Source organism: Scardinius erythrophthalmus (genome assembly GCF_964197995.2).
Source record: "Scardinius erythrophthalmus genome assembly, chromosome: 14".
NCBI classification, from domain to species: Eukaryota; Metazoa; Chordata; class Actinopteri; order Cypriniformes; family Leuciscidae; genus Scardinius; species Scardinius erythrophthalmus.
This window is the reverse complement of record NC_138234.1, coordinates 13572245-13597579: the sequence shown is the minus strand read 5'-3', so window position 1 is coordinate 13597579 and position 25335 is coordinate 13572245. Positions and strand designations below refer to the sequence as shown.

General features: G+C 38.2%; 1 protein-coding gene across 1 annotated transcript in view; it reads right to left on the bottom strand.

The window, feature by feature from the left end:
* Positions 1–25335, bottom strand: part of LOC308701680 (uncharacterized protein) — an 82802-nt gene that overhangs the window by 6755 nt on the left and 50712 nt on the right. The window contains exons 4-7 of the mRNA XM_081384065.1: positions 969–1068; positions 824–882; positions 702–748; positions 516–564 (exon numbers count right to left, since the gene is read on the bottom strand). Coding sequence (XP_081240191.1) covers positions 516–564; positions 702–748; positions 824–876 — 149 coding nt within the window. The 5' untranslated portion in view covers positions 877–882; positions 969–1068. The remainder of the gene's footprint in view (positions 1–515; positions 565–701; positions 749–823; positions 883–968; positions 1069–25335) is intronic.

Sequence of the window (25335 nt, the reverse complement as noted above, 5' to 3'; positions counted from 1 at the left end):
CCTGCCCCAGACCAGGGGCCTGTTTCAGAAAGGAGGTTAAGTGAAAACTCAGAGTATGTTAACCCTGAAATGAGGGAAACCTTCTGGGTTTTCTGTTTCAGAATGGGAGGTATATCAAACCTGAGAAAGCAGAGCAAGTCAAGCCCGTTTCTGAAAGAGAGGTAACTTATACTCAGAGTCAGTTACCATGGTAACTTACTCTGTGAACCTAACCTGGTCAGAAGCAGGTTTTCTTCGGTAAACCCAGAGTTTTTTTCGGTCTCCTCCCCTTTTTTAAAGAGGAAGTGGTGTTTAAACACCTCATTCATTCTTTCAGTACATTTTTATTAATAAAATTAATATTTTATTAATAAATAAAATATTGCTATTTTTACTGCAGTTTTTTTCTATTTTTTTTTTTTTAATAAGATGAAGTCTATATAACTCCTTAACTGGCAACTGAAAATACAGTAGTAGATTAGAGTTACATAATGTAGTTCTAAACAAATTCTACAGAATTAAACTGTGGCATTTACTGAAAGTCACTGAACTGTTCATCTGTGCACCAGCAGTTGATGGACCGTCCTGTTGATGGGGGAGAGATGAGAATACACGTTTATACTTTATTTAAACTTTGATTCTATAGGCTACTCCACATAAAAATGTGAATAAATCTGAATGTGTAGATTGTTTGATGTGTAGACACATAATATTAACATCACCTCTGTAGGCCTTTCTATGGCAGCAGAAACTCTTTATCCCCATCGTCCTGTGAAGATGAGCATTGAGTACACTTTATAACACTATTTGTCATAATTTCTGGTGTATTGAGTAGGCGACTTACAACTGCCTGGGGATCTGTTGGGACAGGAGGCTCCGAAAGACAGATATTACCATCAGAATCTGTTGGGATCAACAAAAAACCCAACCGTAAAATAAACGGAAATATCAAAAATAGCCTAAAAAATAACACATATGAAACCTCTTACATTTTATGAAGGCCCTTGGATCTTCGGGAGTGACTGGCTCTGAAGTCCCTCCAGGAATTCCCTCAGCCAAAAACGCTGCTGCACTGCTAGGCACTGGATGCTATTTAGTTATTTAAAATGTCAAATGTAAAGTCAGGTAGCCTACACCCATGATATGCTCATGCCTTGCCTGATTGAATTATGTTTTTATATTTAATTTTCAGCTGTTGCCATGTTCTTTTAATGCCTGCAGGATTGTACCCACATGAAAATTAAAATTTGGTTGAATAACATACTGTTCTTCCAGTTTCACCTCTGATACTATAACATATAACTGATAATATAAGTTACTCTAAAATAGTTATTAATTACTAACTACAAATGATATCTTCAACAGTGTAACTAGATTAATGTAATAATGACTATCTTTAGAAAGTATTGATCTACTTATTACTAATTACTAAATCCCATATCAACCTCAACCACTTGAACAATACAAGGAGAGACAGGAAACTGCACTTTAATTCTTTCAAATAAACAATATACAAATGCATGATTTAATCTTGAATTGACCAACGTGTTTAGAGGGAGAAAGTTACATTAAAAATATACCTTATAAAAATGTATGTTAAATATACAGAATTGTTCTAAAGTCTAATGCAATTACATAATTTTACTTAAAGCTGCCGTCGGCAACATTTTTTTGATCATATTCAGTGAAATCGACACTATAATCCGACAGAACAACATAAATAAGGTGGTTTTAGAAAAAAACCCGAGCTTCTAACTCCACCTGGAGCGTGTTATTTGTTTTGCAAAAATCCACCGCTCCCGTCTCATCGGGTCCAATCAGCGCAGGGGGGTGTGAGATCTGACTGTCAATCACAGTTCGTGCACGCGCCACAGATCCCCTCTCCCTCGCGCAGACGCACACGTTACAATATCACATGCACACGACACGCCTGAAGTTCGCCTGAAGATTGTACGAAGCGTGATGGTGGAGAGAAAATCTACTAACAAGCTTCCAATTCCTCGGTTATTGCTATCTATGGATAGATTAGCCAGGGCAGCCTACCTCCAAGTCCATGGTGTTGATCGATGCTGAAGAGACGGACGCGTTCACAGAAAATCAGGTACACACGCACTGACGATGGGCGGGTGCTCGTTGGTAGTGGGGGAGGGGCATGAGAGTTGTAAACATTCAAAATTTTGATCTGTCCACTCAATCTGCCAGACTTGCCGACTGCAGCTTTAAAATTACAGAAGAATTAAAAGTAATCCCTTTAATTAAATTACAGTATTTAGATTACTTGGTAATTAATTACACCCAACACTGTATAACAGTAATTAAAATGTAAACTTACGCATTGACTCGAGCAACTATTTTCTTCCTAGCTAACTCTCTGTCCTTCGCTGCTGGAGCCGATATTTAAAAAAATAATAATAATTATGTTCGTACTCTCCATGTGCTTGCACACCTCTTTTTGTCTGGCACTGTTGCCATGGTGACTCATAATATCTGCGCTCCATTGATAATGGCTTTTTTATAGTTACTCGTACCCAGAGATGTATAAAGTACTAGAGACCCATACTTGAGTAAAAGTACAAGTGCTCTATCAAAAAAGTGACTTGAGTAGAAGTTGAAGTGCTCTTTAAGCAAAATACTTAAGTAGAAGTACTAAAGTATTCAAAAATTTTTGTACTTAAGTATTGCAAGTAGTTTATTTAAAAATTGACTACTCAAGTACTGAAAGTAAAAGTACAAGTATTGTGTTATGAAGTTATTAAAGAAAACAGTCAAAAGTTTGAACATCATATTGTTTATATAATTTCAAATGTTTAGGACACTCACAATTAATTTGGCTGAAGCAGCAGTACAAGGACATGAATGTTCAAGAACACCTTAACACACTGAGCTTAACTCTTTGTAAACAAAAACAGATCAAATATGTCCCTTCCCCCTCTAAATCATCCCTCTCTTCTCTTCCCTGCTTGTGCCTTTTTTCTCCACAGCTTATTGGGTATTTATCAGCATGTAACAGCGATCTCGGGAAGCTTTGTTTATGTCAGGGAGTTCCTGGAATGGCTCTTCTTCATGTGTTCCATATATGGTCTAATGTGCATAGGGCGCCCTCTGGCTGCCGGTATGGACTGAAAACACAGTACATTAGAGTATCCAGCGGCGCTCGTAATGATTACATCGGCCCATTTTGGTTATAATAATTTAAAAAAATAGTATTCCTCTCTATAGAAATCTAACGTAAACCTATGAAATCTATCAATCTATCAAAATCTGCACATTTTTGAGCTAAAAGCCCTGAGGGACGTTGTTTGGTCAAGCGCTTTCATGACAACCGCACATGAGTTTTTTTTTTTTTTTTTTTGAATGGGTGCAGCTGACGCTCATAATTCATATTAAAGGTATCGACTATTTTTTCCTGATATATAACTGACACAAATTAAGACATAACTGTCCCTATAAGTTTCTCAGAATAAAATAGTGCTCAAATACTGAAACTTGAGTCTTATATCATTTTAATGATGTATAGTTTGTCAATGTAATAACATTACATATAATAGTAGCCTAACTTTAAACTATTTAAACAAGTAACGAACGATTCAGTGCATCGGCGTCCTCATGACAGCTAACAGTTACGCACTTCAATCTATATGAATTGTCTTTCACTCCGACAAATGAAAACATGGACTAGTAGGGCCAGGAGTGGTCTCCTTCCTCACCCTCACCGCCACCGCCACGATCACTCGAAGTTCTGGTTCTTCCATCTCGAATCAAATTAACAAAGCTCAAGTGTTCTCACTGGAGGCAGGCAGCAGAGCGAAAGGCAGAACGGGAGCATGCGCGGTCTTCTTGATCGCTTGATTCGCTGGGCTAGCTTCATCAAACCTGGTGACAGAGCCATCTACCGCTCTGGCAGTGATAATGTGGGTTTGGAATGATTCGTAACATTTTTATAATTGTAACGAGTAACGATGCAGCACATAAAAAAAGTATCGGAGTAAAAGTATTACACTCGCCGAAAATATGTACTTAAGTAAAAGTGGAAGTAGGAGAAAAAAATAATACTCTAGAAAAGTACAGATACAGCCTTTTAGTACTTAAGTACAGTAGTGAAGTAGTTCTACTTCGTTACTATACATCTCTGCTCGTACTCAGAGTTGATTGAACTAACTCATTTCAGCTGTTCTGTAACCGAAAACTCAGAGTTTCTCATCTCAGGGTAAGTCAACTCAGAGTTCAAGTTTTAACTCGGAGTTGGTTGAACCTTTTTTCTGAAACAGGCCCCAGGTTAGCCGTGGAGTGTTAGTTACTATGGCGATGAAAACTTCTAGAAGCCAAACCACTTTCATAGAGCCTAAAACCCAGGGTTGGTGCAAACTAAACTGAAACATACCTGGCTATAGACACCTAAAAAGGCTTCATGGTATAGGCCCCTGCCCCCTGGTAGATTTTCTTTGTCTGAAAACTTCAATATAACACATATTTACAATGAAAACAAAACCAAACCAAACCAAATTACATTTCTAGGGGCTTTTCCAGAAAGCAGGTTATGTGACAAACCCGGTATGTTTAGGGGTGAGCAAGTGGATAACCTCAACGTTCAATTCCAAAAACGGAGGTAATGTTCAAGGTATGTAAAAAGTCATATAGCAACTTGCTGTCTGAATGGAGCAGGTTCTGTTCCAGGGTGAGTTTACTTCAGAGGTATTCAGCACATGCCTGTTGATGAGGCTGTAGGATGACAGATTTCGCACAATATATATATATATACACTCACCTAAAGGATTATTAGGAACACCTGTTCAATTTCTCATTAATGCAATTATCTAATCAACCAATCACATGGCAGTTGCTTCAATGCATTTAGGGGTGTGGTCCTGGTCAAGACAATCTCCTGAACTCCAAACTGAATGTCAGAATGGGAAAGAAAGGTGATTTAAGCAATTTTGAGCGTGGCATGGTTGTTGGTGTCAGACAGGCCGGTCTGAGTATTTCACAATCTGCTCAGTTACTGGGATTTTCACGCACAACCATTTCTAGGGTTTACAAAGAATGGTGTGAAAAGGGAAAAACATCAAGTATGCGGCAGTCCTGTGGGCGAAAATGCCTTGTTGATGCTAGAGGTCAGAGGAGAATGGGCCGACTGATTCAAGCTGATAGAAGAGCAACTTTGACTGAAATAACCACTCGTTACAACCGAGGTATGCAGCAAAGCATTTGTGAAGCCACAACACGCACAACCTTGAGGCGGATGGGCTACAACAGCAGAAGACCCCACCGGGTACCACTCATCTCCACTACAAATAGGAAAAAGAGGCTACAATTTGCACGAGCTCACCAAAATTAGACAGTTGAAGACTGGAAAAATGTTGCCTGGTCTGATGAGTCTCGATTTCTGTTGAGACATTCAGATGGTAGAGTCAGAATTTGGCGTAAACAGAATGAGAACATGGATCCATCATGCCTGGTTACCACTGTGCAGGCTGGTGGTGGTGGTGTAATGGTGTGGGGGATGTTTTCTTGGCACACTTTAGGCCCCTTAGTGCCAATTGGGCATCGTTTAAATGCCACGGCCTACCTGAGCATTGTTTCTGACCATGTCCATCCCTTTATGACCACCATGTACCCATCCTCTGATGGCTACTTCCAGCAGGATAATGCACCATGTCACAAAGCTCGAATCATTTCAAATTGGTTTCTTGAACATGACAATGAGTTCACTGTACTAAAATGGCCCCCACAGTCACCAGATCTCAACCCAATAGAGCATCTTTGGGATGTGGTGGAACGGAAGCTTCGTGCCATGGATGTGCATCCCACAAATCTCCATCAAATGCAAGATGCTATCCTATCAATATGGGCCAACATTTCTAAAGAATGCTTTCAGCACCTTGTTGAATCAATGCCACGTAAAATTAAGGCAGTTCTGAAGGCGAAAGGGGGGGTTAAACACAGTATTAGTATGGTGTTCCTAATAATCCTTTAGGTGAGTGTATATATATATATAATTTTTTTTTTTTTCTAGTGGGGGTAGGACACTATAGGTAATTTATGTAAGTGAGGATAGCAAAATAAAGTAAACTGACATATTATACGCAAAAATTCTTCATACAGTGGACTACTGTCCTACTGACTATTTGGTTAGTTAGCTACTAATTGGTTGATTTAAATTGGCATTATCTAATTGTGTAGATAAATTTAACAGCTGAAAGATATTCAACCTAATTCATAAGTGAGACAAAAACCAGTGAAATATCAATTGATTTAATTTAACTCTGAGTTCTTGTCATTTTATTACCATTTTCTAAACTATAGTGAATAAACTGTGATAATGTGAGAAATGTTGAAGGTGTCGGAATCAATTTTGGTTTGACTGTATATCGTGACATGAAGGTATTGTTACTCGCCTTATTTATATGCATATGTAGTGAAGTCGTGTGACGTCAGTACTATTTGGTAGGTGGCCAATGAGCAATCGCCCATTGGGGCATATAAACCGTTCATTCATGCCTCCTGGGGTGCGTCATGGTTGAAAGCCCGCCCCTTCCGTTGTAACTACAGACTGAGTGTGTCCCTGGGTTGCTGAGGGTTTGTGCGCGTGGGTTGCTGCTTACTCCCAGGTAGGCTTGGTACCATCTTGGGGCGTAGTGGGAAGTTTTATTTTTTTCTTTTTGTCCTGACTTGGGTTGTGACAATCAGTATCAGTACGGTGTGCCTTCAGGGCTTCCATCGGTGTGGCATCGCAGCTTAACTGATCGGAACACCAGCTGTTGCAGTCAACAAGCCTGTTAAAGGTGCTGTAAGTGATCCTGGGAGACGTTACTTCTTGTTGACATTCGAATTGTTGTCAAACAAAACGGAGGCTAGCTAGACCCTCCCTCCTCCTCATCCTGTCTCCTCCCTCCTCCCCTCCCTTCCGACATAAAGGAAAGTCAAAATAGTCACTACAAACAAAGTTAAGTTTTACTGATACTTCATTCAATGTGTAATGTCGCCAAGTTAGATAAATGCTTTTATATATTGCAGAACAGAATGCAGAAAAGAGAAACATTATCTTAAAATCGTTTCGCCACCTGAGGTTATAACTATAGCTGCCTCCCATACAAGGACGCAATAATAGCAAGATAACGTTAGCTTCGCGTTTCCCAGTGAGCATAAACAACAGCGGCGGCGTAAACAAATTTGGTCAAAGTTGTCAACAGCCTATAAATGAACATTTAAATTCATAACAAACAGTGGGTGAAAACAATCGTTCACACAAATTGTCGCCCTACTGTGAATTTGCTTGATCATTTACAATAGAGATTGATCGCTGCTAGAAACATATTCACCAAAGTTAACGCTGACTGCATAAATCTAGCTAATTACATCCTTGTGTTGGTTTGGCAACATGAACGTCAGTTTAGAAAGAAAAATGGATTTACCTGTTCTGCAAAAACAGAGCAACTGAATGTCGGATTGGAAGCCCTTCTGCCGGCGGAGTTCTCGCCACCTTTCTGATTTTTATTATTATTAGGGGTTCAAGCACGAAGTGCTGAAACCCTATTGTAATTGCTCTGATTTTTAGGGGTTCAAGCACGAAGTGCTGAAACCCTATTGTAATTGTCCTGATTTTTATTATTATTTTTCTTCTGCCGTAAAACGCATCGTGCAGCCCAAACCGTAAGAGCTGGAACCTTGAAACTTTGCCAGATGGTAGTACAAAAATCGAGGAGAGGTTATCAAATTATGACCCCGATTGGCCCATAGGTGGCGCTATAGCAACCAAAAGCGCGAAACTGCTCAGAACTCCTAGACCGTATGTCGTAGACTCAAGTGTCTTATATCATTGGAAAGCTGGACGCCTGACGAACAAAACGTATATCTCCGATTTCATTTCCGCCATGATAGATTTTCCGCCATTTTGAATTTTGTCAAAAACCTACTTTTGCGAACTAGTCCCTGGTTTTTCGCCCGATCGGAACCAAACCAGTGCAGAAATGTTCTTTAGAAACTGAAGATCAATAATTATCGAAAAAAAGTCGAAATTTCGATTCACGGACGCTAAGGGGCGTCAAAACGTACGTTGTGGGAGGGGCCTATTTTACTAAAATGGCTATAACTCCAGAAGTAAATGAGGTATCTTCACCAAACTCGGTACACACATGTATGAGCTCAATATGAGGTAACAGTAAAAAAATCGCGGCGATTTGCCACATGGTGGCGCTATAATATGAAAAAAACATAAAACAGGCTTTAACCACCTGACCGTTAGTCCGATTGACTTGAAAATTGGTATGCAGTGTCTTGGTCCAAGGTGTCATGTATGTGTATGAGGACATTGGCGTATCTAAAAAAACATGGCCGCCATCGACCAATGAAGTTTGAGCACCTATTAGACAAGGTTAACGGAGGCTGATCGGAACGAAACTCGGTGGGCATGTTCTACTCATGGCCCTAGAGGTCTGTAAGAATTTTAAAAGAAATCGGCCACTAGTTGGCGCTAACGAGTTTTATGGCTCTGTAATCACGTGGTGTTACACTTATTGTCACAAAATGCATACCATTTGATAGATCTCCTCTTGTTGAACAACTTTGCCTCAAGAACCATTGCTGTCAATCAAACCGTTCATTAAATATTCGTAATTATGTTAAAAACCTACTTTTGCGAACTAGTCCTAGGTTTTTCGCCCGATCGGAACCAAAACAGTCTAGGACAATTCTATGGACTCTCTAGGTCAATAATTATCAAAAAAAAGTTGAACTTTTGCATTTTTCGCATGGCTAACAGGGTCATTTAGAAAATGGGCGTGGTAAAATGCACTCAAAAGCCTATAAATCCTAAACAAAAACTCAGAACTTCACGAAAATTGATGAGCATATGTGTCATAACCTGCTTAAGAAGCATGGAAAATTTTATGGAGAGCGGACCATAGTTGGCGCTATAACTGTTCAAACGCTTTAAAACCATATATTTCCTATGGTAAATTGCCTGTATTTGCTGTAAATGGTGTCTTCTATCATATAATGTTCATATCATAATGTTCAAAACCAGTGCAGCACAATTCTCTGAACTCTCTAGATCAATAATTATCAGAAAAAAAGTTTAACTTCTTCAAAAGGTGATTTTATATGAATATAATGACATATTAAGCCAATAAGTGGTATTTTACTGCCCCCTGCTGTCATTTCATCATACTACTCCCTAATATTGTTATAAAATTCATATTTAGACTTTATAAAATCATTATTTTAACATTTACAATCACATTTTGTCAAAACTCATCTATTGAGTATTACTATTGACAATTGTGTTACACTGAGATATGGAAATGGACGAAAGTAAATGAATGAAATGAAACGAAAGTATAACGGCATTTAAGCCACGCCCCCGAATACAAATTCATTCATAACTCGAAAACGGAAAGTCGTTGCGCGCTCAAATTTTGATGGTGAGGACCTCTCCGGGCTCTTGATCGAAACGTGTCGTCGCGGGCCTCGGGAGCGCGCCCCCCGCGCATTGCGAATCCGCGGGACCCCCGATTTTGAACGGCCATTACTCCCGACCCAGACCACCCCGAACATTGTGTGAGAGCTCGTTGGAAAGGGCGCGTCCTTGGCTAGCTTCGATTCAAATGTGGTGTTATTTGCCCTGGGCATTCCAGAGATAATAGCCCGAACAGATATGCCTGTTAACAGTCATAACTCCCAGCCCCAATCGCCCAAAAACACCTTGATGGTCTCATTCAACAGGGCTCCTCAAGCACTATCTATGCTCTGAGTTTCAGAATTTTTCGCCTTTTGGTTCCTGAGATATAAGTAAAAAAAAACAAATTCCCATTCATTCATTCAAACACTTCAACTGTAAAATGTAAGCTATAATACCACTGTTGTCCACTAGAGGGAGCAGCAGGATTACGCATGATCTTTTAATTCGCTTCAGTATTGGGAAATAAACAAATGCTTTAAGAAGCAATCTTTTTTATTATGATGTTTTTTTTTATTATGATATTTGTATATATTTTATTTTTTTATTATGATTATGAACGGTTTGATTGACATTAGTGATTCTTGAGGCAAAGTTGTTCAAGATGAGGAGATTAAGATATTTTCACAATATCACATCCTAAAAACATTGAAAACATATTTGTCTTTGTGTGTGTGTGTGTGTGTGTGTGTGTGTGTGTGTGTGTGTGTGTGTGTGTGTGTGTGTGTGTGTGTGTGTGTGTGTGTGTGTGTGTGTGGATGTGTTTGTGTGTGTGTCTGTGTGTGTAAGCATGCTAAATGGAAAGAACATGGAGAAACTGCTTTGTTTTACTGGTGGATAAAAAAAGTCTTTCAAATGAAAGTGAGTCAATTAGTGGTCTTCTACTGCCCTCTGCAGGACATTCTACTTAATAAAATATTTTCATCTGTGCTTTTGCATTAGTTTTTGGACTATATCAAATTACTTGCATGAAAATCACCTATTATAACACAGTCATGTTTTGTCAAAGTTTATCACTTCATTTTTACTGAGCTCTCAGTTTGAACAATTCTGCCTCTCAGTGATTAATTTGAAATCTGAAAATGGTGTTATACAGAGGAGATTTGCAATTATCATTTTGTTACCTATCTTTTATTTTAAATATCTCCATCTACAACAAAATGTGTTTGCATGTGTGTGTTCAAGCATGGTTAGTGTATTAAGTATTATTGTTTAAGTATTATTGTTTTCATTTACATTTTAACCACCAGAAGAAGAACACTCATTGGTTCATTCTGCTCACTAAAATATTATTTTTCATTTTTTTTTTTTTTCATTTGAAATATTGTTTAAACTTAATAAAATCATTAAAATAACATTTCAAATCATATTTTGTCTGTTTATAAATCCCACAGACTCACACTGGCTGCAATACTAATGTTTTTGTAAAACACAGACCTGATAGTCTAATCTGTGTGTATTGTGCATATATTATTGATATTATTACTATTGCAAATCATGTTATTGTAACTCATATCTTAATAGAATATTATTTGTAATTTTAATTCTTTATTTCTTAATTGTTTTTTTATGATTACTACAGATATTATCACCAAAGATATCAACTAAACCTTCACTTTTAGTATTGACACGCTGCACACACAGCACAATCACACACTCACTAATGCATTCAAATAAATGTAATCTTACTGTGCTACTTTATTTGTACATGATTAGAATGAACAGAAATCTAAGAATATTTTTCTTCTTTTGTTAAAGCCATTTCAGACTCCAAGTAAGCATTATATTACTAATCATCTATTTTACAGGTGCCATACAATTGAAAACTGTATTTATCTTGGCATAGTTGAATGATAAGAGTTCTGGACATGGAACTGACATACCGTGAGCCTCAAACACCATTGTTTCCTCCTTCATGTGTAAATCTCCTGTTTGCAAAAGACAGCTGAAAAATGAGTGAATCCCACCATAACACCGACTGTGACGTTGGAGTCAGGATCATTAATATTTATACCCCCCAAATTTGCATTTTCCAGTCCATGTTCTAGGCCAGGCAGTGTTAATGTGGACCTGCACAGCCGAATCATCAGAAGATCTGCAGGTATTGTGAAGAAGCAAGCAAGGACAATAGTGAAAATGGCAGATCATGGATATAAATGTTATATCTGAGGCTGTGCTGCGGATTTGAGAACTTTTCATTCCCTTCCCACAAAAGAGAACTGTCAACAGGCATGGTTGATGTTTACAACAGGATAAACTCACCATTTTAATTCAAAGCTGTTAGTTTGCTCTTAACGGAGGCCGATCGGAACGAAACTCGGTGGGCATGTTCGACTCGTGGTCCTAGAGGTCTGTAAGAATTTTGAAAAATCAGCCACTAGTTGACGCTAACAGGTTTTACGGCTATGTAATCACGTGATGCATATCATTTGATAGATCTCCTCATACTGAACAACTTTGCCTCAAGAACTACTGCTGTCAATCAATTTGTTCATTAAATACTTGCGATTATGTTAAAAACCTACTTTTGCGAACTAGTCCTAGGTTTTTCGCCCGATCGGAAATATACCAGTGCAGTACAATTCTCTGGAAGCTCTAGATTATTAATTATATAAAAAACTTTAACTTTACCCATTGGGTAGCCATAACAGGATCATTTAGAAAATGGGTATGGCAAAAAACACTCAAAAGCCTGTAAATCCTAAACAAAAACTCAGACAACTCACTAAACTGCCTTATGTGCTTAAAGACCCTAAATGCTTGAACCCCGCTAAATGCTGCTTGCAGCTTTAATTAGGGGTTCAAGCACGAAGTGCTGAAACCCTATTGTAATTGTACTGATTTTTAGGGGTTCAAGCACGAAGTGCTGAAACCCTATTGTAATTGTGCTGATTTTTATTATTATTTTTCTTCTGCCGTAAAACGCATCGTGCAGCCCAAACCGTAAGAACTGGAACCTTGAAACTTTGCCAGATGATAGTACAAAAATCGAGGAGAGGTTATCAAATTATGACCCCGATTGGCCCATAGGTGGCGCTATAGCAACCAAAAGCGCGAAACTGCTCAGAACTCCTAGACCGTATGTCGTAGACTCAAGTGTCTTATATCATTGGAAAGCTGGACGTCTGACGAACAAAACGTATATCTCCGATTTCATTTCCGCCATGATAGATTTTCCGCCATTTTGAATTTTGTCAAAAACCTACTTTTGCGAACTAGTCCCTGGTTTTTCGCCCGATCGGAACCAAACCAGTGCAGAAATGTTCTCTAGAGACTGAAGATCAATAATTATCGAAAAAAAGTCGAAATTTCGATTCACGGACGCTAAGGGGCGCCAAAACGTACGTTGTGGGAGGGGCCTATTTTACTAAAATGGCTATAACTCCAGAAGTAAATGAGGTATCTTCACCAAACTCGGTACACATATGTATGAGCTCAATATGAGGTAACAGTAAAAAAATCGCGGCGATTGGCCACATGGTGGCGCTATAATATGAAAAAAACATAAAACAGGCTTTAACCACCTGACCGTTAGTCCGATTGACTTGAAAATTGGTATGCAGTGTCTTGGTCCAAGGTGTCATGTATGTGTTTGAGGACATTGGCGTATCTCAAAAAACATGGCCACCATCGGCCAATGAAGTTTGAGCACCTATTAGACAAGGTTAACGGAGGCCGATCGGAACGAAACTCGGTGGGCATGTTCTACTCATGGCCCTAGAGGTCTGTAAGAATTTTAAAAGAAATCGGCCACTAGTTGGCGCTAACGAGTTTTATGGCTCTGTAATCACGTGGTGTTACACTTATTGTCACAAAATGCATACCATTTGATAGATCTCCTCTTGTTGAACAACTTTGCCTCAAGAACCATTGCTGTCAATTAAACCGTTCATTAAATATTCGTAATTATGTTAAAAACCTACTTTTGCGAACTAGTCCCTGGTTTTTCGCCCGATCGGAACCAAACAAGTCTAGGACAATTCTATGGACTCTCTAAGTCAATAATTATCAAAAAAAAGTTGAACTTTTGCATTTTTCGTATGGCTATAACAGGGTCATTTAGAAAATGGGCGTGGTAAAATGCACTCAAAAGCCTATAAATCCTAAACGAAAACTCAGAACTTCACAAAAATTGATGAGCATATGTGTCATAACCTGCTAAAGAAGCATGGAAAATTTTATGGAGATCGGACCATAGTTGGCGCTATAACTGTTAAAACGCTTTAAAACCATATATTTCCTATGGTAAATTGCCTGTATTTGCTGTAAATGGTGTCTTCTATCTATTATCGTATAATGTTCATATCATAATGTTCAAAACCAGTGCAGCACAATTCTCTGAACTCTCTAGATCAATAATTATCAGAAAAAAAGTTTAACTTCTTCAAAAGGTGATTTTATATGAATATAATGACATTAAGCCAATAAGTGGTATTTTACTGCCACCTGCTGTCATTTCATCATACTACTCCCTAATATTGTTATAAAATTCATATTTAGACTTTATAAAATCATTATTTTAACATTTACAATCACATTTTGTCAAAACTCATCTATTGAGTATTACTATTGACAATTGTGTTACACTGAGATATGGAAATGGACGAAAGTAAGTGAATGAAATGAAACGAAAGTATAACGTCATTTAAGCCACGCCCCCGAATACAAATTCATTCATAACTCGAAAACGGAAAGTCGTTGCGCGCTCAAATTTTGATGGTGAGGACCTCTCCGGGCTCTTGATCGAAACGTGTCGTCGCGGGCCTCGGGAGCGCGCCCCCCGCGCATCGCCAGCCCGCGGGACCCCCGATTTTGAACGGCCATTACTCCCGACCCAGACCACCCCGAACATTGTGTGAGAGCTCGTTGGAAAGGGCACGTCCTTGGCTAGCTTCGATTCAAATGTGGTGTTATCTGCCATGGGCATTCCAGAGATAATGGCCCGAACAGATATGCCTTATAACAGTCATAACTCCCAGCCCCAATCGCCCAAAAACACCTTGATGGTCTCATTCAACAGGGCTCCTTAAGCACTATCTATGCTCTGAGTTTCAGAATTTTTCGCCTTTTGGTTCCTGAGATATAAGTAAAAAAACAAATTCCCATTCATTCATTCAAACACTTCAACTGTAAAATGTAAGCTATAATACCACTGTTGTCCACTAGAGGGAGCAGCAGGATTACGCATGATCTTTTAATTCGCTTTCAGTATTGGGAAATAAACAAATGCTTTAAGAAGCAATCTTTTTTATTATGATGTTTTTTTATTTATTATGATATTTGTATATATATATTTTTTTTTTTTACTATGATTATGAACAGTTTGACTGACATTAGTGATTCTTGAGGCAAAGTTGTTCAAGATGAGGAGATGAAGATATTTTCACAATATCACATCCTAAAAACATTGAAAACATATTTGTCTTTGTGTGTGTGTGTGTGTGTGTGGATGTGTTTGTGTTTGTGTGTGTGTCTGTGTGTGTAAGCATGCTTAATGGAAAGAACATGGAGAAACTGCTTTGTTTTACTGGTGGATAAAAAAGTCTTTCAAATGAAAGTGAGTCAATTAGTGGTCTTCTACTGCCCTCTGCAGGACATTCTACTTAATAAAATATTTTCATCTGTACTTTTGCATTAGTTTTTGGACTATATGAAATTACTTGCATGAAAATCACCTATTATAACACAGTCATGTTTTGTCAAAGTTTATCACTTCATTTTTACTGAGCTCTCAGTTTGAACAATTCTGCCTCAGTGATTAATTTGAAATCTGAAAATGGTGTTATACAGAGGAGATTTGCAATTATCATTTTGTTACCTATCTTTTATTTTAAATATCTACATCTACAACAAAATGTGTGTGCATGTGTGTGTTCAAGCATGGTTAGTGTATTAAGTATTATTGTTTAAGTATTATTGTTTTCATTTACATTTTAACCACCAGAAGAAGAACACTCATTGGTTCATTCTGCTCACTAAAATATTATTTTTCATTTTTTTTCCCATTTGAAATATTGTTTAAACTTAATAAAATCATTAAAATAACATTTCAAATCATATTTTGTCTGTTTATAAATCCCACAGACTCACATTGGCTGCAATACTAATGTTTTTGTAAAACACAGACCTGATAGTCTAATCTGTGTGTATTGTGCATATATTATTGATATTATTACTATTGCAAATCATGTTATTGTAACTCATATCTTAATAGAATATTATTTGTAATTTTAATTCTTTATTTCTTAATTGTTTTTTTATGATTACTACAGATATTATCACCAAAGATATCAACTACACCTTCACTTTTAGTATTGACACGCTGCACACGCAGCACAATCACACACTCACTAATGCATTCAAATAAATGTAATCTTACTGTGCTACTTTATTTGTACATGATTAGAATGAACAGAAATCTAAGAATATTTTTCTTCTTTTGTTAAAGCCATTTCAGACTCCAAGTAAGCATTATATTACTAATCATCTATTTTAAAGGTGCCATACAATTGAAAACTGTATTTATCGTGGCATAGTTGAATGATAAGAGTTCTGGACATGGAACTGATATACCGTGAGCCTCAAACACCATTGTTTCCTCCTTCATGTGTAAATCTCCTGTTTGCAAAAGACCGCTGAAAAATGAGTGAATCCCACCATAACACCGACTGTGACGTTGGAGTCAGGATCATTAATATTTATACCCCCCAAATTTGCATTTTCCAGTCCATGTTCTAGGCCAGGCAGTGTTAACGTGGACCTGCACAGCCGAATCATCAGAAGATCTGCAGGTATTGTGAAGAAGCAAGCAAGGACAATAGTGAAAATGGCAGATCATGGATATAAATGTTATGTCTGAGGCTGTGCTGCGGATTTGAGAACTTTTCATTCCCTTCCCAAAAAAGAGAACTGTCAACAGGCATGGTTGATGTTTACAACAGGATACCTCACCATTTTAATTCAGAGCTGTTAGTTTGCTCTTAACGGAGGCCGATCAGAATAAAACTCGGTGGGCATGTTCGACTCGTGGCCCTAGAGGTCTGTAAGAATTTTGAAAAATCACCCACTAGTTGGCACTAACAGGTTTTACGGCTATGTAATCACGTGATGCATATCATTTGATAGATCTCCTCATACTGAACAACTTTGCCTCAAGAACAGGGACGTGCACAGGAATTTTGAGGGGCAGTTGCTCTGACCTGAAAAAAGCCCCCCCCCATCCCCCCCCCCCCCCATATGGGCTATATGAAGGACTGAGAATAACAGGGTCTTTATTAAAATATATATACACAAAGAAGTAAAACACTGAAATACAGCACTCAATCACCTTAACTACTACTAATAATAACACAGATTTTATCAATAATAATGCCACTGACGATTCTGATTATCGATCCGATTCTTTAACGGTTCTTCTTGATAGCACTGTGTGGAAAAAATGTAGTCATATGCTTTTCAAAAAAACAAGTGGTTTTATTTATTTTAACCCTTTGATGCACAACATGGGTCTAAAAAGACCCGACTGAGTTTTCATTTTCTATATCTTTGCAAAAAATTAATTTCATCATTCAGTATTCCAGCTATTCCTCAATTAACTTGTTTTAGATTATTGAAAATCCTAATTGAAATTTTTCATTTCTTTCTTTTCGAATAAAAATCGTTTTTGTATCACAACCCTTCTAATGCGCAACATGGGTCTAAAAAGACCCGTATTCATTTCCTATGTTATTTCAGTGATGGCTGAGTGTTTCTTTGCTGAATCTTTAAAATATTTGTATTTTATCATTTGTTATTCCATGTATTCATTAAATATCTTGTTTTTGATTTCCACAAATCATTATGTTTATGTTTCCTTTCTTACTTTATAAACAAACACAGTTTTTGTATCTCTAAATTTTTTTTACATACATTGGTCTAAAAAGACCCATATATAAACCTTTGATATTTGCACATTTTTGCAAGTAGGAAGATTTACTGCAGAATACTATTCACCTGCCACACATTTCACAACTCAACACAGCTGCTTTTGTATATTTGATGCAAGTCTTATTTTATTTTAACCACAGAAAATATTTTATATTTTGTAAAAGATGGACATAATATTTGAATATTAGGCTATGGTTACCTTGACCTTGTAATCCTACTGAGAAATTACTTGTGAGAAGGAGAAACATGTCCAATACTATTAACTAGCTAGCTGGGAACATATTCTAGCTAGCTAATGTTAGCTACACTAAAAAAAAAAGATTATATTTTAAAGCTTATTTACATGTAGAAGGCCTAACAGTTCATAATCCTTCATATGCTGAAATGATTCAATGTTTTAAGAGTTTAGGTGTCATTTGTCATTTGTGAGGCATGTAAGCACCAAGATGGCAATTTGAGATGCCGCTGTACCAGTGTGATTTTATTTTGTTTGTTGTATTTTCTTTTATTTGATCACATTCACCACAATTCAATACAGTTACACAGTTCAATTTCAGTGTTATCAGTTATCTATGATATGTGAATGCCAGAGGTGTATAGTCCAGGGGTCAGAAAGTCCTGCCATATTATTCCACCCATGACCTCAGACAGCTGATTTCACTAATTAGTTCTACCTACTGGCTGAAAAACTGCTAATTAGGTGGTGTAATTAGGCTAATTCAGGTGATTGGAACAAAATACTGAGGAGGACCTTTACTTTCTGAACCTGGACTTTACACCTTTGGTGATTGCTATGTTAGAGAAAGTGGCAAATAAACATTTCAAGTGTTAAATGTGTTGTCTAAATGACTGCTAAAATGATTAATTTGACAAAATGTTGTCTTTATTCTTTTGTTTTATCATGCTTGATAAGTAAATTTGATAGAGTAACACAAAACCTAGAAAAAATTCAAATAATAATTTTTGGTAATTGAAAACAAGACATTTTTAATATTTATAAATCATGGAATTTATAGATCATGGAATATTAAATGCTTAAATAAATTGATCTCAAAAGATAAAAAAAAAAAAAAAAAAGTCCAGCCATGCATGAAATAACATAGGAAATGAATACGGGTCTTTTTAGACCCATGTTGTGCATTAGAAGGGGTTTCCATAGCTTGCGCATCAAAGGGTTAAAGCTTAAGCTTGAGTAAGCAAACTGTACTTTTTATGTAATTTATGTAATAAATAGAACCTTATTGTAAAGTGTTACTGATTAGTTATACACCGATTCAGACGTCTCCTGAGTTCACTGTTGGAAAGATCAGTTGTTTTAGCCATTCATTAAAATGAATCGGTTCAAATGAGTCATTGGTTCGCGAATTGGACGTGTCATGCGCGTTGTGTGATTATCCCAGCAGTTAGGACATGGACATTCAAGATTTCTGTCAACACAGAAAACATTTCATCACTGGATAGTTTTTTTCGTTTAATTAAAGTGTTTTTTTATGTCAGCTGAATGTCCAGAACACTTTTCAGAGAAGATAAGGAAACTTATTTAGCACAATTCACACCCAGCGGTAATTCAGGAAAACAAATCTCCGAATGCTCCACATGAAACTTTTGGTCTTCCGACCTTTTACCACCGTATCGATTAATTTTGATTAATATGTGTGAGGGAGAGAGAGCAAGACAGCGCTTAGTTTGGAGACGGTGAAGTCTTGTTTACACTTTCGCCTGGCTCCGAAGAGAGAGAGTGCGCGCGCGCAATCGGGTCTCTCTCTCTGCTTGTTCTTTCAGTTAAACATGCGCCGTCACAGGCGCAGCAGTTCATCTACATTACTCACCGATCAAATAAGACTTTGGCGGGACAAAAATTCACTTTGGCGGGCGCTAAAACAAGTTCAATGCAGGAAAATTCATGCGTGAATTTAACTGAGTAGTACATGACCATGCACTCGCACAAATGTGACCACATAAAACTCGCACATTCTCAAAAAATGGTCGCAGTCTGGAACCCTGATGATGATCGTTCGTTTGTTATACATCACAAACTCACCTTTTCCGACAACAATCTCCTTCTAGGGCCGCTCATGCAGGCTCAGCTCAGGTGCCGGTTGCGTGCAGCGCTGCAGCCACGTAAACAGAGTTTGCCCTTCCCCTAGTGACTTTCACTTTCGGTGCCCGAATGGAATTGAATGAGGCTTTGCGATTTTTTTTAATCTAGGCCTACGTGAAATTCTGCATCCATTGTACTTTTTATTTATTGATTTTTTTCCCCCTCGGAAGGGCAACGTGAGTCGAGAAGGGCATATGGGCAGTTGCCCAGGCAACCTGAGCAACCCCCCTGTGCACGTCCCTGCTCAAGAACTACTGCTGTCAATCAATTTGTTCATTAAATACTTGCGATTATGTTAAAAACCTACTTTTGCGAACTAGTCCTAGGTTTTTCGCCCGATCGGAAATATACCAGTGCAGTACAATTCTCTGGAAGCTCTAGATTATTAATTATATAAAAAACTTTAACTTTACCCATTGGGTAGCCATAACAGGATCATTTAGAAAATGGGTATGGCAAAAAACACTCAAAAGCCTGTAAATCCTAAACAAAAACTCAGACAACTCACTAAACTGCCTTATGTGCTTAAAGACCCTAAATGCTTGAACCCCGCTAAATGCTGCTTGCAGCTTTAATTATTATTATTATTATTATTATTCTCCCCTAAAACGCATCGTGCAGCCCAAACCGTAAGAGCTGGAACCTTGAAACTTGGCCAAATGGTAGTCCTCAATTTGGGGAGAACCTATCAAAGTATGACCCAGATTGGCCCATAGGTGGCGCTATAGCAACCAAAAGCGCGGAACTGCTCATAACTCCTAGACCGTATGTCGTAGACTCAAGTGTCCTATATCATTGGAAAGCTGGACGCCTGAAGGTCAAAACGTATATCTCCGATTTTATTTCAGGTATGCAAATTTTTCCGCCATTTTGAATTTTGTCAAAAACCTACTTTTGCGAACTAGTCCCTGGTTTTTCACCCGATCGGAACCAAAGCAGTGCAGAAATGTTCTTTGGAGTCTGAAGATCAATAATTATCGAAAAAAAGTCGAAATTTCGATTCCTGGTCGCTAGGGGGTGATAAATTAATGTTGTGGGAGGAGCCTATTTTACTAAAATGGCTATAACTCGAAAAGGAAATGAGATATCTTCACCAAACTTGGTACACATGTGTAAGAGTTCAATCTGGGGTCATAGTAAAAAAATGTCGACGATTGATCACTAGGTGGCGCTATAACATGAAAAAAAACATGAAAAGGGCTATGACCACGTGACCGTTTGTCCGATTGACTTGAAAATTGGTATGCAGTGTCTTGGTCCAAGGTGCCATGTATGTCTATGAGGACTTTGGCGTATCTCGAAAAACATGGCCGCCATCGACCAATGAAATTTGAGCACCTATTAGACAAGGTTAACGGAGGCCGATCGGAACGAAACTCGATGGGCATGTTCAACTCATGGCCCTAGAGGTCTGTAAGAATTTTGAAAGAAATCGGCCACTAGTTGGCGCTAACGAGTTTTATGGCTCTGTAATCACGTGGTGTTAGATATATTGTCACAAAATGCATATCATTTGATAGATCTGCTCATGCTGAACAACTTTGCCTCAAGAACCATTGCTGTCAATCAAACCGTTCATTAAATATTCGCAATTATGTTAAAAACCTACTTTTGCGAACTAGTCCTAGGTTTTTTGCCCGATCGGAACAAGACCAGTCTAGGGTAATTCTCTGGACTCTCTAGATCAATAATTATCAAAAAAAGTTCAACTTTAGCATTTTTCGCATGGGTATATTGGGTCATAATGAAAATGGGCGTGGCAAAATGCATTTAAAAGCCTATAAATCCTAAACGAAAACTCAGAACTTCACAAAAATTGGTGAGCATATGTACCATAACAGTCTAAACAAGCATGTAAAATTTCATGAAGATCGTACGATAGGTGGCGCTATAACTGTTAAAAAGCTTTGAAAACCATATATTTCCTATGGTAAATTGCCTGTTTTGGCTGTAAATGGTCTTTTCCATCTATTATTTCAGTGGTTAAAAGCTTTACAAATAAAACTTAATGTCTTAAATGCTTATGTGCTTAAAGGCCTTAAATGCTTGAACCCCGATAAATGCTGCTTGCAGCTTTAATTATTATTATTATTTTCCCCTAAAACGCATCGTGCAGCCCAAACCGTAAATGCTGGAGACTTGAAACTCAGCCAAATGGTAGTCCTCAATTTGGGGAGAACCTATCAAAGTATGACCCCGATTGGCCAATAGGTGGCGCTATAGCAAGCAAAAGTATGAAATCAGCCATAACTCCTAGACGGTTTGTCATAGAATCAAGTGTCTTATATCACTGTAATCCTTGGCTCAAGACGGCCAAAACGTATTACTCCGATTTCATTTCCGCCTGGGAAAATTTTCCGCCATTTTGAATTTTCTCAAAAACCTACTTTTGCGAACTAGTCCTAGGTTTTTCGTCCGATTGGAACCAAACCAGTGCAGAAATGTTCTCTGGAGTCTGAATATCAATAATTATCGAAAAAACGTTGAAATTTCGATTCACGGTCGCTAGGGGGCGCCAAAACGTACGTTGTGGGAGGAGCCTATTTTACTAAAACGGCTATAACTCGAGAAATAAATGAGGTATCTTCACCAATCTCGGTACACATGTGTAATAGTTCAATTTGAGGTCACAGTAAAAAAATCGCGACGATTGAACAGTAGGTGGCGCTATAACTTGAAAAAAACTTGAAAAGGGCTATAACCACCTGACCGTTTGTCCGATTGACTTGAAAATTGGTATGCAGTGTCTTGGTCCAAGGTGCCATGTATGCCTATGAGGACATTGACGTATCTCAAAAAACATGGCCGCCATCGGCCAATGAAGTTTGAGCACCTATTAGACAAGGTTAACGGAGGCTGATCGGAACAAAACTCGATGGGCATGTTCGACTCAAGGCCCAAGAGGTCTGTAAGAATTTTGAAAGAAATCGGCCACTAGTTGGCGCTAACGAGATTTTTCGGCTCTGTAATCACGTGGTGTAACAAATTTAGTCAGAAAATGCATATCATTTGATAGATCTCCTCATATTGAACAACTTTGCCTCAAGAACCACTGCTGTCAATCAAACCATTCATTAAATATTCGCGAATATGTTAAAAACCTACTTTTGCGAACTAGTCCTAGGTTTTTCGCCCAATCGGAACCAAACCAGTCTAGGACAATTCTCTGGACTCTCTAGATCAATAATTATCAAAAAAAAGTTGAACTTTTGCATTTGGATGGCTGTAATAGGGTCATTTATAAAATGGGCGTGGCAAAATACATTAAAAAGCTTATAAATCCTAAATAAAAACCCAGAACTTCACAAAAATTGGTGAACTTATGTGACATAACATCATTAACAAGCATGCAAAATTTCATGGAGATCGGACCATAGTTGGCGCTATAACTGTTAAAAAGCTTTAAAACCATATATTTCCTATGGTACATTGCCTATATTGGCTGTAAATGGTGTTTTCCATCTATTATGTCAGTGGTTAAATGCTTGCTAAATAAAACTTGATAACTTTTGATGCTTTTGTGCTTAAAAACCCTTAAAGGCCTTAATAGCTTGAACCCCGATAAATGCTGCTTGCAGCTTTAATTATTAGGGGTTCAAGCACGAAGTGCTGAAACCCTATTGTAATTGTACTGATTTTTATTATTATTAGGGGTTCAAGCACGAAGTGCTGAAACCCTATTGTAATTGTCCTGATTTTTATTATTATTTTTCTTCTGCCGTAAAACGCATCGTGCAGCCCAAACCGTAAGAGCTGGAACCTTGAAACTTTGCCAGATGGTAGTACAAAAATCGAGGAGAGGTTATCAAATTATGACCCCGATTGGCCCATAGGTGGCGCTATAGCAACCAAAAGCGCGAAACTGCTCAGAACTCCTAGACCGTATGTCGTAGACTCAAGTGTCTTATATCATTGGAAAGCTGGACGCCTGACGAACAAAACGTATATCTCCGATTTCATTTCCGCCATGATAGATTTTCCGCCATTTTGAATTTTGTCAAAAACCTACTTTTGCGAACTAGTCCCTGGTTTTTCGCCCGATCGGAACCAAACCAGTGCAGAAATGTTCTCTAGAAACTGAAGATCAATAATTATCGAAAAAAAGTCGAAATTTCGATTCACGGACGCTAAGGGGCGCCAAAACGTACGTTGTGGGAGGGGCCTATTTTACTAAAATGGCTATAACTCCAGAAGTAAATGAGGTATCTTCACCAAACTCGGTACACATATGTATGAGCTCAATATGAGGTAACAGTAAAAAAATCGCGGCGATTTGCCACATGGTGGCGCTATAATATGAAAAAAACATAAAACAGGCTTTAACCACCTGACCGTTAGTCCGATTGACTTGAAAATTGGTATGCCGTGTCTTGGTCCAAGGTGTCATGTATGTGTATGAGGACATTGGCGTATCTAAAAAAACATGGCCGCCATCGGCCAATGAAGTTTGAGCACCTATTAGACAAGGTTAACGGAGGCCGATCGGAACGAAACTCGGTGGGCATGTTCTACTCATGGCCCTAGAGGTCTGTAAGAGTTTTGAAAGAAATCGGCCACTAGTTGGCGCTAACGAGATTTATGGCTCTGTAATCACGTGGTGTTACACTTATTGTCACAAAATGGATACCATTTGATAGATCTCCTCTTGTTGAACAACTTTGCCTCAAGAACCATTGCTGTCAATCAAACCGTTCATTAAATATTCGTAATTATGTTAAAAACCTACTTTTGCGAACTAGTCCTAGGTTTTTCGCCCGATCGGAACCAAACCAGTCTAGGACAATTCTATGGACTCTCTAGGTCAATAATTATCAAAAAAAAGTTGAACTTTTGCATTTTTCGCATGGCTAACAGGGTCATTTAGAAAATGGGCGTGGTAAAATGCACTCAAAAGCCTATAAATCCTAAACGAAAACTCAGAACTTCACGAAAATTGATGAGCATATGTGTCATAACCTGCTTAAGAAGCATGGAAAATTTTATGGAGAGCGGACCATAGTTGGCGCTATAACTGTTAAAACGCTTTAAAACCATATATTTCCTATGGTAAATTGCCTGTATTTGCTGTAAATGGTGTCTTCTATCTTTTATCATATAATGTTCATATCATAATGTTCAAAACCAGTGCAGCACAATTCTCTGAACTCTCTAGATCAATAATTATCAGAAAAAAAGTTTAACTTCTTCAAAAGGTGATTTTATATGAATATAATGACATATTAAGCCAATAAGTGGTATTTTACTGCCCCCTGCTGTCATTTCATCATACTACTCCCTAATATTGTTATAAAATTCATATTTAGACTTTATAAAATCATTATTTTAACATTTACAATCACATTTTGTCAAAACTCATCTATTGAGTATTACTATTGACAATTGTGTTACACTGAGATATGGAAATGGACGAAAGTAAATGAATGAAATGAAACGAAAGTATAACGGCATTTAAGCCACGCCCCCGAATACAAATTCATTCATAACTCGAAAACGGAAAGTCGTTGCGCGCTCAAATTTTGATGGTGAGGACCTCTCCGGGCTCTTGATCGAAACGTGTCGTCGCGGGCCTCGGGAGCGCGCCCCCCGCGCATCGCGAATCCGCGGGACCCCCGATTTTGAACGGCCATTACTCCCGACCCAGACCACCCCGAACATTGTGTGAGAGCTCGTTGGAAAGGGCGCGTCCTTGGCTAGCTTCGATTCAAATGTGGTGTTATTTGCCCTGGGCATTCCAGAGATAATAGCCCGAACAGATATGCCTTATAACAGTCATAACTCCCAGCCCCAATCGCCCAAAAACACCTTGATGGTCTCATTCAACAGGGCTCCTCAAGCACTATCTATGCTCTGAGTTTCAGAATTTTTCGCCTTTTGG